Genomic DNA, 17,252 nt, shown 5'->3' on the forward strand with positions numbered 1-17,252 from the left:
CCCCTCCCATGCTTCAGACCGAGGGTTGCTCCCAGACCAGGGAACTAATCAATATTTATAGTGCCTCATTCATCCAGGCACATCATTTTACCATATTTATTTTAAAAGAATCAATTTTTATGAGGTTTTCTCCATACAGTGTCCATGAGCACCACATACAGAGCAATCATATCTCACAACACAAGGAAAGAGTGCTGAGGAACGAGGCTGCCCATCACCAGGGCTGACACTGTGGACATGGACAACACAAATAGCTGGCCAGATTGCCATGTCACAAGGGACTTTTGGAGGAGCATTTAGTATTTTTTAACATTTCATCTGTTCACAAGACAGCTCTGATTGTGTATGCAGGTGCTTGGCAGTGGGCTTGAATTGAACCAGATGTGCCAATGGCCACTGGTGCCCTGGATTTCATCCATTTCCTAGGTTTCAACCCGGCTGCCGTTTATTCCTAGTGGAAGAACAGCTGCACACAAAGACCTGAGCAGTCTTTTAGTCCACACCAGCACTCCAGATTTCAGCTCTGCCACACAGAAAACTTGTTTCTCCAACTGGCTCACTGCCCTTCCCATCCTGGGACAGAGGGTTATTTAGGATAAATTCGGTGGAAATAGCACCATCTACTGAGCACCCAACACTCTTCCTGCTGGGACCTCTGGGCATGGGGTTTTGCAGGGGAAGGGTCTCCACAGCCCAAGGGATGCTGAATGTTCAGGTCCTCAAATCACTGAGCTCCCCAGACCAGGCAGAAGCTTTCCATCCCTGAGGTGACTCCAGTCGCTGCGCTGTGATTCAAGGCATCTGTTTTGAAGAAACGCAAAATAATCCCAGTGATAAACACACAAAAGAAATCTATTTAATCCCAGTGTGTACCCCAGTGTAAACATACATTTCATCCCCAAATGTCTTTGTTTGAGTTCATTCCCAAGTCTGTGCACGCTATGCCGCGTCCCCGATTCTTTCTCATGTCCCCATCGTGTAGTGCTCGCAAGGAGACAGATTTTGGATACACTCCTGACCTTTGACTTGGATGGGGACCTTAATTCCTACAGAATGAACGGCGAGAGCATCCACAGCGACAGGGCTCCAGGATCCGGGAAGGAACCACTGGGAAAGTTGCAGAAAAAATTCTTTTCCATGGAAGGAGAGGTGTCTCCCGAGGGTGAGCCCCGGCAGGAGTTTGAGAACACCCGTGGCTGCCCCACGCGCGTTGTCCCTCCCGAGGCGGCGCTGAGCCCGTGGAGCCCGGCCCAGGCCGCCACACAGGCCCAGTTTTTCTCCCTTTTTTCTCGGGATTTCCCCCCAGCCATCCCCGCCACCCCGGATTTTTCCACGCCTGACAACAAAGGAGGCGGCGGGGCGGCCGCGGCGGTGACTCAGCGCCGGGCCCGCCCCCGGCCCGCCCCGCCGCTCCCCTCAGGCGCGGCCGGGCCGGCTCCGCGCGTGTGGCGGGGCCGGGCGGACACTCGGCAGGCATCGGGCGGGCGGGCGGGCTGCGGCCGCTCCTCTCCGTCCCTCCCTCCTCGGCTTCCCCTGCCCTCGTCCCCCGCGCTGCCGGGCGGGCAGAGCCGCCCCGCCGAGGTAGGTTCTGTGTCTGCTCCGCACACAAAGGCGCTGGCGCGGAGGGACGGGATATCCCAGCCCAGGGGGGGCTGAGGGACGGCGGCTCCCGGGGAAGACAGGCGGGAGCGGCGGGTCCCTGCTGGGGGGGCACCCGCGCCTTCCTTCGTGAAGGGAAACACGGGGAGTTCGTCGTGGCTCTGCATAAATTAAAAGGGGAGCAAGCAGGAGGGTGCCTGGGTGTGCGGGGCTCCGAGGTGCTGCCGGTCCCGCCGCCCCCCGTGGGTGTCCCCGGCTCTCCCGCCGAGTGTTCTGTGTGTCCGTGGGGTGTTCGGGTGTTCTTGGGGGGGCAGCTTTGATCCTTGGGTGCCTCTTGCAGCCGTGGGGGCACCCCCATAGAACCGCGGGATCCGTGGGTGCGGGACTGGGGGAGTGGGTGGTGGTGGTCGGGAAGAGGGGCTGGAAAAGCAAATAAAAATGATAAATGTTTTTTTCCTATACGTGGTGCTCTGTAAAGTGAGCGTTCAGAGCAGCTGAACTTCTGGTGTGGACAGTGGATGTCTTCTTACAAATCTTTAAACCAAGTAGAAGCTGGGAGCGGGACAAGCCCCGAGGAGTTCCTCTCCTGTGCTCCCACCAATCCCACCTGGGTCTGTCAAACTTTCCCTCAAGGACCCTGGAAATTCAAATGTCCAGGGTTCCCTGGGCATTGGGTTTAAAGGCTGCGAAGCTGGCCAGGGAAACTGCACGGAGAAATGCTTTGTGGGGGTGCATAAGGGGAAGGGGTGCAGTACAGGAGCTCTGTGTGCCCGAACTACTTGTTTGCCTCTGGATTTTGTCATAGCTTAATGAGTTCTGGCATAAATCGATACTATGCAAATGTGGTGTACGGCTGTGGCTGGCATTGGAGCAGAGTCTGGCCCTGTAAGCTCAGGACATGCTTGTGGCAAACTCGAGGGAACGGCAGAAACATGTGAACTTGTGGGATTTCGTTGGGAATTCACATGGCCAAACCAACATGTAACAAAAGGAGGAAAAAGATGTTTCTGTGTGAGCACAGTGTGGTCGCAGGGTATAGTTTGTGGTGGGAGTATTGTTGAATAACTCTGGCAGTGGAGCTGCTCAGTGTTGTGGTACATCTGTGTGTGTGCTGAGTCCTGTAGCACCAGTCAGGACATTCAACTTTCCTTGACTTGCCAGAGGAGGGTGGAAGGATGTTGCTGAAAATGAGAATGATTGCTTGTGGATCTGGTAGGCAATTTCGGAGGCATTTAAACTGTCTTTAATTTCCTTGTGATATGAACAGGACACTGGGAAACTGTTGCTTTATTGATGGATGTTGTCCTCTGGACAGACAGTGTGTGCTATGAATGTGATGGCTGCTTGTTTGCTGTCAGGGATATTTGCTTAGGGACAGTAAACAATTGCTGAGCTTTATTATAAAGAACCAGAAATTCCCTATATCTCCTGAAACAAAGCCTTTTTTGTCTCAGTGCAGCCGTGGGCCAATTTCATGCTTGGTGTAGTTCCACTGATGATGGTGGAGTTTTGCCAGGGATGATTTTGGCAGGTGAAATGTCACTTCTGTGTCCATAATGCTCAAGAGTAGTGTCACTATATTGTCTTCAGCACTTAAGTATTGTTAATTAAAATGGCATGCTGATGTTCCTGAAAGTTAGAAGAGGGAGAATAATCTCATGAGGTTCTCACAATACTTTCCCGCTTGCTTTCTCCTTTCTGTTTCACATCTCATATCCCTTAATTTATTCTCTTCCTTCTTTTTCAGTCTTTTTTCAGCATCTTTTTTCTCTCTTCAAAATTAAGACGTTTCTCTGAAGTCCAGTTCACCTCCAAGCATTTCAAGGCTTTGAGACTGTGTTGACCCGTGCACCACGCCTGCACCACTGGGTAAGTGAGGAGCACCGTGGCAGCTGCAGCTGGGAGATCTTTCTCATACTCTCCTTCACAACCTGATTTGTCTGGTGCCTCTGGTCATTGCATTTGCTGAAGTGGCAGATTGTTTGTCAGAGTCACACAGTGGAACAGCCTGGCTTGATACAGAGTGATAGACTGGCCTGGGGGTGGGGGAGTCTCTCAATTTTTGCACAGCTGCCCATACTTAGGGCATTGAGAAACTGGTTTTTAGAACATTCCTTCATAACTTCAGTAAGGACAGGGAAATTACCTAAAAATTGGGGCAGAAGGAAAAATGGGGGAAGAGAGAAGGAAATAATCATGTTTGCAAGCTGTGGGAAGAAGAGTGGAACTGTTTAACAAGCGGTTGGCTCTAACAGAGCTTTGGCTCTATCAAAGTTTCAAAGAAAATATTTTATTGAATAAAGCTATGTTATCTTTGTATGCGGTTAACAGTATTAAATACATGTGGCCAACTCTTAATCTGTTCTGGGACTGTGGTAATTGTAAACAGAGCCAGTTTCAGTGCTCAGCTTCTGCTGAGCCGTTCTGTGTCTGACATCTCTGTGCTGTACAACTTTGGATCTATTTGTATCTCACAAGAACCCCAAGAGAGCATGTCTGACACAGCTCAGAGCTGATTCCCCTCTGACACAGTATCAAAGAGCAAGATACATGCACACCTCACTGTGAGGGGAAAGAAAATTCTGAATGCTTCTTCAACTCAGTTATTAGTCTAAAGTTTGCTCTGGTTTGGGCAGACCTGGAGTGTTTTTCACTGTCAGGGAAGTATGGTTTGCAGCACAACATAATGTTGCAAAGAGCCTGAAACTCTTCTGTGTTTACTTAAAAGGCATGTAAGTCAGGGTTTTGATGTTTCATTTTGACATAAAACAGTGGAAAGATTCAGATGTGGAAAGAGAATAGTTTCACATGCTAACCTGAACATAAAGCTGCAAATTTGATAGGAAAAACATATTTTTACAAGAAAGATCAATTATCTGTTTAGAACTGCATTTATCAGTGATACTTCCACTTCCCATGTCTTGCATGCTCTTGCCAGGCTTATCTCTTCAAATGCTTCATTTATATTAATCCTTCTAAAACCATGCTGAAGTGGAATACCATGTGTTCCAGCTGTGGGGAAGACACCTTCCCTTTGCAGACGGGGAACAGGATTCCAAGCAAGAAAATGGGTTGTCTGTGACCACACAGGAACTGTGTAGGGGTGTAAGAACTTAAAGTCATGTGTCCTGAGCTGTTGGCTGGTGTTGAAATGAAAGTATTGCCCCTGCCAGAAGGAGTGGGAGAAGAGGCACAGCCCAAAAGGCACAGTGTGAAAACTGGTTGGGTTACCTGGCTGTGATGCACTCAGTGGGTGACTGCTCTTCCATCACAACTATGCTGGTCTTTGTTAGACTGTGCAGAACAGAAGGGTTTTGTAGTGATGAGTATTTAAACAAAGAGAGTTAGCATACACAGGAGAGAAGAGAAAAAGGAAAGGGACCTTTTTCTTCTCCTTCAGTGGGTGCTGTTTTTACAGATGGTCTCTGGCTGGGTCTTTGGGGAGGTCCTGCATCTCTCCCACTGTACAGTTGTGTGTGAGGAGGTGCCAGCAGAAGGGCAGAGGAGACTTTGCAGAGCCAGGTGGGTCAAGGCAAGGCCAGACTGCCTTTTCTGTGACCCCAGCAGCTGGGTGAGGTGGTTTGAGTATAGATCTCTACCCTGAGAGACCAGGTTTGTGTTTTTTTTTTTTTTTAAACTGTTTTCTAAATGGGTGGCTGCTCTTCATTGTGATATGCACAGACACTCACGTAGCTGCTCTTCTCACCTGGCTGCTTTTCTGCTTTGGCTTGTTGGTGTGAAGGGCTGTGGGTGTTGCATGACAGCAGGGGGTAGCCTGTGGCAGAAATCTTATGGGGCTGTATGAGCAGGGAGCACTTTTTTGCAGGTGTCTGCAAAAAAAGGAAGGATGTGGTCTTTTCTTCCCTTTTCAGTGTAACTCGAAGCACTGGAGCTTACCTGCTACCCCTGTGCTCTGTCACTTTGGAAAACCTGAAGTAAAGCTTTTCCTTACAGTACTGTGTTTGGTGCTTGATGGTTATAATTGTGAAGTCAGTTCTGTTTGTCACTTTGGTTTCAAAACAACTTTTGTGCTGACAGCCTACTTCTTGTGCTTAGGTCAGTGCTGTAAGTTTTGTGCAATGAAGGGTGGGACTCTCACAGGTGGGAGAACAGTGTTTCCAAGCCGTGTCTATTAAAGAATAACTTGCAAAGATTTTGGAGCATTTAGGGCTAGTGCTGTCTGCTGGTCTGTGTCATGTTTTAAAATAACTTTTGAAATCAGTATTTCCTCCACAGGTTTAGCTTGGGTGTGTAGCTGAAAGGGCAAGTTTTGTGGTGACTTGGTGCAGTTTGCTTGTAGCATAGATCTGGTCTGCAATGGAGTTTACTGAGTCTTTAGCAGGTCTTCAGCTTGCTTAGCTGGGACAAGAATCCTAGTTTTATGATATCAGCAGGGAGCACAAATGCAATAACCTTTGCCTTGTTTAGCTTTATTTATCCTAGAAGCAAAACTCCTGGATTTGCTTACATTTTTAAAATGTCTTGGACATCATGAAGGCAGAAGGTTGCCTTTTGTGCACATACATGGTCCTCATCAAGAAAGAAACAGTGCAGTCATTTAGGAGCAGTGAGACAAATCCCTTTCACTTAGATGAGCTCAATTTCTTTATTTTTACATTTTTACCACGATTTTTGGCAGCATGTATGTTTCAGGATGAACTGTAAAACCTCTGTGCTGTCCTTTAGCAAATCTCAGCATTTACATTTACAGCCTCTCTGTGTGAGCTGCATTAGAGTCCTGTAGAGAACTTGTGATGACAAAGCATGAACAGTGCTGGTGCTATGAGGGGTATTTAATAGCCTGCAGAACAACCTTGTTGCTTGTTGTGGTGGGATAGATCTTGTGTTTTATCTTGTACTGGGGAATTACTTACCTTTCTTCTAAGCTATAGAGCTGAAACCCAGGAATGCTTCTGAAGGAGAAACTGCCCTCATGTTTGGCTTCATTTGAAGCAGTCCCCCTGCTTTGTAGTATAGTATATTTTAGGCAGGAGAAACTCAGTCTTGAAAGTGTTACTTTATAAAGGGGAACTCATTTTGAGCTTCTTTGCCTTACTTGATTATTTAGAGTTCTCCTGTGCCCCTTGGAGTGTGTCCAGTTCACTGTGCTTGTGCCCACTGGTGCTGAGTGCCTCACCAGGTCAGCAGTGTCTGCCTTGAAGGGGAGGCAAGCTCTGCCCATCAAAGGTATTTCAATAGTCATGGCATTCAGTGGGCTGGCCAGAGGAGGATGATGATGGCAAATAATAGAACAATTCCTTTCATTCCTTGCCTGTGCAGTGAGTGGGCATTTGTCAGACCTCATGTACATACACAGGCGTTTTTTTGTTCTGGTGCTAATAATAAATCGAGTTCACAGCTCCGAGTGGCCAGGACCGTGTGGCGAGAAGTGGGTCAAGGCCAGTCGTGTGTGCATAACTGCATTCCTCATCCAGGCCAGTGCCTGTGCTGGATGCTTCTAAACAAGCTGAAAAGATTTCAGGGAAGCTGGAGTTCATGCTGTCAGCTGGGTGAAGTGCACCTCTAGCTGACTGGAGCACTTAAGGACAGGGCTCAGAGGGAATGGTCTGGAGTAGCTTTGCATGTTAGAAGGACCACAGAACTACAGCTTCACTGTTTAGTGCCTCTGAAGAGTGAGCAGTTTAAGGCTAAGTAAACTTTCCTCTTCCTGGCAGGATGACTTGCTGAGCAACCCTTTGAACATGTGCACTGCCCTGCTATTTCACTGAAATATGTCTCTGCTACCTCAGTTTCCTCTGAAGTGTCACTGGGGACAAAGATGACTTGCTGAATGTCTCATTGCATTGCTGCCACATCCTTCAGACTTGCTGCAGTGGTTGAGCTCCTTGGTGCCCTTCAAGGAAGAGTGGGTGCCTGGCCTCACCCTGAGATGCAGTTTGGGGCTTGGCTGCTGGTAGAAGAAGAAAACCTATTTTCATCTGAAGCCACTGGGATTTGTTGAGTTTATTTTTGGAGAGAATAGGGAGGAGGAGTTTGATTTGGTTATGATTTCTTTTATGGTTCTGTGCTTAGGGTTTTTTTTTTTCATCCTAGAGCTTTTTGAGGTTACTTGTCCTTGAAGAAGATCTATGACATATTAGGCAAGCTGTATTACACTTGCTTAACTCTCATAATACCTGGCACATCACTGCTGCTCCCTGAAAACAGTCTGTCAGAAATTTATACACAAGTCTGGATGGGAATGGAGGAAAGGATAGGGACAGAATCATGGTAGTTTTGCTATTTTCACTGTCTGGGATTGTTTTTTGGTATCTAAAAGTAAACCAATCTTTTCTTCCAAGCCTCAAGTACATTTGAGGCCATCCCTGTCTAACATGCAGAAGCAAACAAGTGCTGGGGGTTGTACCCAGGGTGTTGAGGGTGTGGGCAGTGGGCTTTGCCACACAAAGAGGTGACCTTTGGGAGGTGAGCATGGCTTGCCTTGGCACTGTCCCACCACCCTCCTGTGTCCTTTGTCATGGTGAGCAGCCAGTGACACAGCACCTGATCAGAAGGGCTCAGGCACAGCGAGTCTGGTGTGTTCTGGAAGGGAGCCCTGGCTGTGCAAGGGCTGTCTGTGAGTGGTTTGTCACCACAGATGGCAGCTGTGGGAGCCAGTGACTCTCCAAAGGCAATGTTAGCCTGCCCATTACTCTCTATTTATCTGTTTGTTCTTTCAAGTACAATAAGGCTGAGCAAGTCATAAACTTCTTACACAAAATATGAGCAAATATATTTTTCCTTTTTCAAAAACTACATTGAATGCAAACTTTGGAATTCAAGAAAATAATGTCTCTGAAGAGCAGAAAGCATTTACCTCTTGGTGTGAAACTAAATCCTACTGAAAAGATTTAAAAATATTTTCTGAAGTATAGCAACTAGAAAGCCAACCTTGAAGCTTGTCATGAAGATTGGAGTTTGTGAATGTCTGTGCCTGTGAGTCTTAACTGGAGGATTTAGTTTAAAAAGCCACAACAGTGTTATAGATGCCATTGTATCAAAACTCTCTTTTGAGGAAGCTCCAGTCTGAGTCCTTGGGCCTGTCTTGCTTTGTCTGCAGTTAATGACTGATTCATCTGGGCATAAAGAGGGAGAGGTTGGAGGCATCACCTGGCCACGTTATATTCTACATCCTTTTCCTAATTGGGCAAAAGTGCAGTACCTTCAAAGTTTCCTCTATAAATCTAACTCACTGCTTGTGCAATGACTGCTTTGGTTTTGGTTTGTTGGTTGGGGTCTTTTTCAGTGTAGCATGTAAGCAAAATAAAATAAATTTCTTTTCTTGAGGATTAGAGGACAAGTTAGCACATGAAGTTAGAAAGTAAGTGTGCCAACTATTGTTTTGTTTTCCAGTGGCCTGAGGGTCCTTCCCACTTATCACTGTTGTAAAGAGACAGTCTCTGCCCTGAAGAATTTACAGTTTAAGTAAGGAAGAGTGTGGGAGTGGATATTAGAGACACAAAAAGCTGAAGCATGTTGGTGTGAGGGTTGAAGTAGAAAAAATTTTCTTGCAATGAATACAGCTGCTTTGATGGAGGGATTAAGATTTTTACTTAAACTTCCTCTGTAGCATTATGTATCTGTATAAAGCTGCTTCATTGCTCATGTTTGTTGCACTACAGGAAAAAAATTTAGCATTGTAAGCTGTTCCAGAGGGTCCTATATAATTTTCAGCTAGCTAGGGCCTACTTTTTCTCTATAGAAGCACTAAAAAAGCATCTCCTCAACCTTGGTACCTATTTCCAGGTAACTAATAGGATCAACAGATCCAAGACAATGTGTTCCTTTAGCTAAATGTAATCCATTTGCCAGCTTCAGCCTAAAATACTGCAGGGAGGAGATACACTGGTCTATATAGTAAATTGAATTTTCAAAAAAAGCAGGGCTTAATACAAGTTAGACCAGTACTTTTTTTCCTAGAAAATTTCCAAAACTGTCACTTTAATTGTGCAATTTTAGAGCAGAAGACTAAAACTGGGAGCCAGCTCAAAATGCAGTCAGGGTCAGGCAGGTCAGTGATACTGGGATAACTTTTGAAAGGAACTGGGAGAAGAACTTCAGGATGGGGAAGGATCTGAGTCCTGGGGGACTTGCATGTTGTGGCAGTGGGCCATATGGATACCTAAGTAGCTAAATTTTTTGCTCAAATTGGAATTCCTGTGTCTGTCTGGTCTCTTCCTAATCCCCTGCCATGGTTTCCTGTGGCTAAGTAGTTCTTCCTTCTCCCAGTACTGCTAGCATGGGATAACTGCAGGCAGCAGCTGCCAGGGGGAGGCTCCTGTTCCTGTGCTGCTGAGGCTGAGGTGCCTCAGTGTGTCATGTACAGCAGCTTTGCCCCAGAAGGATGCCCAGGTTCATTATATTGCTGTGCCAATTAAGATCTTGGTGTCTGGTGTACAAAATTCTTAATTGCTGAAGCATCCTCATATCAGCTTTCAGCAAAGTTGTTTTCCAAAGCATTTTATTTTTCATTCCCCACCACAGAATTATGAAAGAAAAAGGTGACTGGTTGCTGGAGAACAAGTGGTGTCACCTGTTCTACTCTCCTGTGGATTTTTTTGTGTTGATGGAAGGCTTTGTTTTGATGCTTAATTCTTTTGACTGACAGCATCTGGTGGCATACAGGGGAGTGCTGCATGTGTAAGGCCTGTTCTGTGCACTAAAAGGCAAGAGTTTAGAAAGAGCTTTAAAGTAGAGGAGTGTGTGCTTGTGAAGACTTTATTCCTTCCAACACTGAAATTGGAGTAATAAATCAAATTGGGCATGGCATGCATTGATAAAGTGGTGCTTTGTTAAATGACTGCTCTAAGGGATTGTTTCAACCCTTTCCTCCCATTTTAGAATTGGATCTTAATCTCTTTATTGCAAGTAACATCAGCACTAGTAGAATTAAGAATTAAAGTTTGAGCCAGTGGTATTTATTCCTGTTTTATCTCTAATGATGAAGAATCCTCAGCTGATTTCCTGCTCAGATTTGATGATTCACAAGGCTTGAGGTTCACCTTTATTTTATTTCCAGAATCTCATTTTGGTTTAGGGTATTTTCCCCCCTAATAGGAAGCTGCTTAATTGACTGGTAAAACAGACACAGATGTAGTTCATTTATTTTGTAAGTGCAGATGTTTTGCGTGTGAGGAAGTTGGGCAAAGATTGGATTTAGAAAGGCCCAGATAAACAGACACCAGCCAACAAAACACTGAATATCACAAAAAACTTACTGCTATAAAAGCAATGACATAAGGAGCTCTTGCTTCTCTGTATTTTCCCCCAGGAAGAGGAGTGGAAAAAAAATTCTGTACTATAATATTCAGTCATTCAGATTCCTAAGATTAAATGTCTCTGTAATCAATGCACTCTTTCTTTTTTTTTTTAATTTTGTGTTAGACTGTTATAGTTAGGATGCCATGAACTCAGCTCAGGGTAGCATGGTTTGCTACATGGGAGGCTTTTCAAGAACTGTAGGAAATTGTCTCCTTGAGGAAGGAAAGGATAGGGAGTTCCTCAAGCCATTTGCAAAAATTACAACTATTCTAGTTAATGTGGGTAAACTGGGTAATTTTTACATAGAATTCTATAAAATGGTGTATTTTAAAAACTGTGTCAGGGTAAACACATCTTTCCAATATCTATTTAAAGTACATAAATATTTATTATTGTCCTTCTTTTACAGATTAAGAAACAAAGGCTGAATTGACTTGCCTAAAGCTATAACTAATTAATGCAAGGATAGAATGTGAACTTGGGACTTTGAACCGAGAGAACAAACAAGATGAAACACTGCAAATGGAAGCATAATGAAAAGATAATATAAACTTTATATTTCAAGCATAAACTCACTACTCCAATGTACAAATCATCCTCTCATAAATGCCTTTAGGCAAATAAGCAGCCTGAAAAGCTGTTTCTCACTGAAAACAGAATCTGTTTAGATCAGATAATTTCTTTACTTGCCAATTTTGTGCATCTAGCATTAAGCTTGTTGCTTCTGAGAAAATTCCTGAAGACAAACTGGAATTTAAATTAAATTTTCAAATAATTTGAGTTCAAATGAAGAGAATCGGGCAAATTTAAACTTCATCAGGAATAGCTGCAGCAAAATGATGCTTGAAATTTCCTTTACTTATCTCCCAGGTAGATGGTTGGTGTGAGTCAGCCAGAGCACTTGTACTAAATGTGGGAATGGAGCTGACTCAGAGACAAGTGATTGGCATCATTTTATGGGATGTCATCAACTGCAGCTTCAATAAATGTCAGTTTTTCATCTGTCTTGGTTAAATGTTAATTTTCATTGCAATTTTGACTGAACATAGCAGGAATTCTTTTTTTTTTTTGGCTTTTGGTGAGTTCCCTGGATCACAGGGGCCATCCATGATTGTTGTTTTTTTAATGGAAAAGATGGTGCATCTTCAAGCACAACTCTTATTTCTCTAAATTGCATGCCCTGGAGGTGATAGCACAGACATGGTCACTGCACCACTCCAGTGTCTGTGCATTTTAGGAGAACAGTGTGGTCCTGTAACAGGGTTTGGGATTTCTTTCCTCTTTTTCTGGACATTAATTTGGAAGGAATTTTGGAAAGAATTCATTGCAGTGGTTTTAGTGAATGCCTTTGTGTCACTGTTGGGAATTGAAAGATAGGGAGTTTTTAGTGGCATTTCTGTATAACTTTAAGCAATTTCTGACTTTCATAGTAATATTTTTTTTCCTAAACATGCTAAGTTAAAAGCAGACCAAACATTTCCTAGTTTTCTAAGCTGCTAAATGCCTTCTGTACTGGATGTTGTTTGAATTGCATTCCTTTGCCTGAACTGTCTTGTTTGTTCTGGTGTTTGTGATTCATCTGAATGTGCACCAGCCAGCACTTGAATAATGGAAAACCTAAAGTAAATAAGTGATAGTGCCTGCTAGAGAATCAAAAGGTTCTACAGTGAGCTGTGGTGCTCTTTAGAACAATTTAAATATCTTTCTGTAAACAAACTGTTGAATGAAGAGTGGTTGAATGGAAGCTGAAAAGGCTGAGTCATTCAAGTTTGGGACACTGGGAGTCTAGTCTAAATTTAAGTGTTATTACTTTGAAGTTCTTAAAAGGGACTATAGGGCATTCTGAGAAGGGCTTTCATTACCTCTGCTCAGGATTTATAATTTAATCTAGGGTTTGGAGGATTAAACTGCGTTTATTCTCATTGCACCAGAGTTACAGTGTACTCCCATATATGGCATTTTTTTAAAGGTCAATGGGTTGGGGTTTTTTTTCCTTAAAGTGAAAGATGCTTTAGAATTTAGATGCCAGTTCTGTAATTAACAACAGGAAGTTTGTAAAATGATGGGATGTGGTTTTTGAAAGGTTCTGAAATATTAATCATGTTCATCACATTGATGTAGGTATGTTCTTCCTAGTAGAGGACATATTTGTATTTTAAACCTGAATAATTTTGGCTTCTGGGGATTTTTTTTGTTTTGGGGGGGGGGGGGGTTGTTTTGTTTTGGGTTGGGTTTTTTGGGCTTTTGTTTTGTTTTGTGGGTTTTTTGTGTGCGTATTTGGTTTTGATTTTTTTCCTTAAATGTGCCCCAGAAGCCAGAGCTATCTTACAGGACAATTACTTTCAGAAAGATTGAGGAAGGTAGGTACCTTAGAGTTGATCCTTTCATCATGTTTGATAAATTTTGAAAGAAAATGGGTGAGACTGTAACATTAGACTGTAAAGAAAGTGAAATATGAGATAACTAAAAAAACAAGATATATCTGTTTGTACCATATGCATTTACACTTTCTGTCTGAGCTGCATGAGATAAGCTTGTGTGAATCTTTCACTCCATCATGACAAACTTGCCCTCTTCTGTGTCACATAACTGTTGTCATACAGTCCACATGTGGTCAGTGAGGTAATCCTCCAGTTTTGCCTTCTATAAACCTTGGTTTTGTTTTTCTGACAATTCAGTTCCTGTTGATTCAAATTCTTTGTTTGTTTGTTGTTGTTTTTAACATTCTGCCAAAAGCTGTTACTTGAAATTGTTGTCTGGCAGCACTGACTGCAGCTTGTCAGAGCCTGGACTCCTTTCATTGCTCAGCCACCAGTTTACATGAAGTTTAGGGGAATTTCATAGAGGCTTCAAACCTCTTAAAAATTTGGCTGATACTGGCCAAAAGTTATGGGGCAGGTTGCATGTGCACCCTTATGTTATCATACAAGAAATCTAAGAAGGTTGTTTAATGTAAATTCCTGACCTGGTCCTGTATTTGCTTCTGGGTTATGGAACAATTTCCCTCAATGTGTTTTTGCAGCCTTGCTTTGTTCCCAGGGAACTCCCTGTGGGTTTTGCCAGAGCCATACTGATTTCATTAAGATGTGGGCATCAGAATGGCATCCTAGAGTTGTCCTATCTCAAGTGTAAATGCTTTGCTACATGCTTGCTCCCTCTTTAGAAAGGCTGTTGTGCAAGCAAACCACACTGATTTCCTTCAGCATTATCTAACTGGCAGTTTGTGGGCAGCAAGTGAGGAACAGCAGATAAAGATTTTGTTCTTTCTGACTTTCTGACCAGTGAACCACATGAAATTTTGTAAAGCTGGAGGTGGGGAAAAACCCCAGTGTGTTTCAGTCACGTTATTTGGTTACAGCTGTAAAGGGTATTATTCATTTATGATTTCCTTCTAGAAGCTTTCTGTAACTGCATGAGCTATTCCTGCAATTCAGTGACATGTGCATCACAAAGGCTTGAAATCTGGAATGGATGGGAAACTCCTGTTATTTCCAATTATGTAGTTGTAAACTGGCTGCAGGCCTTTGGGTTGAAAGACTAAGCATTGGCTTGTATCACAGAGGAGATAAAAGCTGATTTTACAGGAAGAGGAAACTTAGACACGCTAGTATGGAGCTCAGTAAGCCCACAGTGAATATATGTTGGCTGCTCACAGATCATATCATAAAGCAATTTATTTGTATCAGTGGCCTGTCACATCATGGAGGATCAATCTTTCCTTAAATAGAGAATACTTATTAAGGAAAGCTACTGCAGACCTGAGCTTGCATTCTAGCTGTGATATCTCTGTGGGCCAATAACCACATGTTTTATCTGGTTTTCTTCCCAGTGCAGGGACATGCCTAGTGAGTAACACATGAAAACCAAATATAACAAGGGTTGATACATTTGGCCAACTTAGAGAGTTTAAGTATCTCAATATTTTTTCCTACTTCCTGCCTTTGTTTTTTTGTTTTTTTTTTTGAAATGTATCTATCTAATTTCTTTTTAGCAGCCTAGGCAAGGTTCTTTCCTATTTCATCTGCAAATTAGTCTTTTTATGGGTATGGCTATGTTGAATGATGAATTTGGTTGATATTTATTAATTTTTGTGGTAGCTTTTTTACTTGCCTCTTTCACAAAGTTACAGTTATTTTTTCTTGTTTTCTTTCTACATCAAGGAAGGTGAGGGTCACATTCTACAGGGGAGGAACAAAGAAAGATGTCAGAAATACACCACTTACCACTATCAATAAAACTTTAATTAACTAAATGCTCTGTCTGGCTTCTTGCCCATGTAATATATAAAAATCAGAGAGATTCTCCTAAGTCATTATTACTGGTTATCAAAAATACTTATGTTTCCATTTACAGTAAAGCCTGAAGAATAATTGGCTGACAAGTCTCAATATGCAAAGAAAACTTGATTATTCAGGTTATGCATTTCCTTACATTTGCATGTTTGCACTGGTGTGCTGCACAGTGCAGCATTATCATTCCAATCCATATTTAAAATTGCCTTCATATATGCAAAGTGTGAGTCCCATAGCAGGATCCCTGTTGACATTCTTGTAAGGTCTGCCCAGGGTTTGTAGCATCACAGAAGGGTTTGGGTTGGAAGGGGCTTTAAAGATGATCTATTTGCAACCCCTGCCATGGGCAGGGACACCTCCCACTAGAGCAGGTTTGGTCAGTGCCCCATCCAGTCTGCCTCTGAACACTTCCAGCATCGTCTGCATGTGCTGCAGTATGAGGGATTCCATCTGCAGGAATCCTGGGAGAGGAGAGCTCCTGGTGAGCAAAGCCTGGGCCTTGCCTCCTCCTGTGCCATTAACCTGGTTTCTCTTGATGTGATGTCTTGCTGCAAGTGCTGTTCACCACTCAGTCAGGATTTAAACTGTCTGAGCAGGAATTGGGCAGCTGGGCTGCCACTGCAGATGGTGTGACTCATCTGCCTCCCCTAGGAGGAATCAACCTCCCTGCTCCAAACTTCTGTGAGGTTTTTAATAATTCCCAACTTTTCCTGCTGGAGAGCAGTAACAGTCTGCTCACCTGTCCAGAAGGGATTGAGCCTGTATCAGTTTTGCCTGCAAGTGGATGTCCTTTGGCTGCATTTACAGTCACTTGAATGAGGAGGAAAACAACTCTGACTGCCTTGCTTTACTTTTTATTCCTGAATCTTCTGGTTTTTGTCTCTTAATCTTCAGGCTCAGACAATAAATGGGGTTTAACTGTGGATCCTAACACTGAGCTGATTAGGTGCAGATCTGTGGATCAAACATTGAGCTGTCAGAAGGAAGACTTGCTGTGCTGCCCACGATGAAGTGGTGTTTTGTTAGATCCCCAACAGACAAACCACAGGTCAGTGTGCTTTTCCAGAGCCCAGCAGTCCCTGGGTGCCATCCTGTGTGTACCACAGGAGGGGAGAATGCAGGGCCAGCATCCACACCATTGTTAGGGCAGCCCTGGCACCAGGCAGGAGCTGGGGCTCCATCAGCTTCAGATTTGGTGTGACTCTCCCCCAGCTACCCACTTGTGGGTTGGTGCTGTGGGATTGTGGGTCCCTCTTTCCAAAGGGTCACCTGTATCACCTGCTGCAGGAACTGTGGCACTGTGCCCAGGTGGCCCTTGAGCAGTGCAAGTGCTGGCACACAGGGGTGACCTCAGGCAGCACTTCCCACCACTGAGCCTCCCCACATGGCTTGCCCATTTCCCATTAATTGCAGATGCTGTCAGAGAATCTCCTGGCTCTTTTCTTGGCAGTGTTGTTGTAAGAAAGCATTTTTAGTAGCTGCTTTTCACCATCAAAATGATTATTCTGCTGTGAATCAGAGCTGACTTAAATGCAGGTGAAGGATGACTCCCTAAGCTGGGGTGTCTCTAGCAGACCCCAAAAGCAGTTGAGCTTTCTGCCCGTGTCCTGAGCTGCCTCACATCATCTCCACGTCCCTGAGTGGGGTTTGCCACACCTGACAGCAGCCTGTCCTGACAGCCTGCAAAGGGGGGGGGAAAGAAAACATCCTGAAATCCCAATCCCTACAAATGGAGAGCCCTGGTAGCCATTATTCTTTTGAGAGCCAGGACTTCCCAGGGTTGCTCTTTGGGGCACAGGAAAAGTCATTGTTTTCTTCCAGCCCATTTTTTTCATTCCCTGGTTCGCCATTCACGTACATTTCCTCTTAAGTGGTGTTTACGTTTTCAGCTTTAAAACGTGGGAAAGGTTCTGTCGTGGCAGGCTGTAATACAGTCCAAGTAACTATTTCTGAGCTGGCCTTGCATTGCCTCTTGCCCTCTCATCTGTCATCAGCTCCCTCCTGTGTTTTGTGAAGTTTTTGCTTCACTGCTGAGAGTGGCACAGCAAAAAGTGAGATCATACAGAGCTCAAGTTACTGTTGAACCAGTTCAGGTCTGTT

The 17,252-nt window shown here is 44.1% G+C and overlaps 1 protein-coding gene across 4 annotated transcripts in view; it reads left to right on the forward strand.

The window, feature by feature from the left end:
- Positions 1-1,002: 1,002 nt before the first annotated feature.
- The window catches only part of FAM107B (family with sequence similarity 107 member B), a 60,406-nt gene continuing 44,156 nt past the window's right edge, over positions 1,003-17,252 (forward strand). The window contains exons 1-3 of one of the 4 annotated variants that reach the window (XM_077179211.1): positions 1,003-1,581; positions 3,347-3,468; positions 5,018-5,121. In XM_077179211.1, the coding sequence (XP_077035326.1) occupies positions 1,054-1,581; positions 3,347-3,442 (624 nt within the window). In that variant the 5' untranslated portion in view covers positions 1,003-1,053 and the 3' untranslated portion in view covers positions 3,443-3,468; positions 5,018-5,121. Of the gene's footprint in view, positions 1,582-3,346; positions 3,469-5,017; positions 5,122-17,252 lie in introns of those variants that run through there. The other 3 variants (XM_077179210.1, XM_054631698.2, XM_054631700.2) reach the window with 3 other exon arrangements.

The sequence above is a fragment of the Agelaius phoeniceus genome, chromosome 5, assembly GCF_051311805.1.
Source record: "Agelaius phoeniceus isolate bAgePho1 chromosome 5, bAgePho1.hap1, whole genome shotgun sequence".
NCBI classification, from domain to species: Eukaryota; Metazoa; Chordata; class Aves; order Passeriformes; family Icteridae; genus Agelaius; species Agelaius phoeniceus.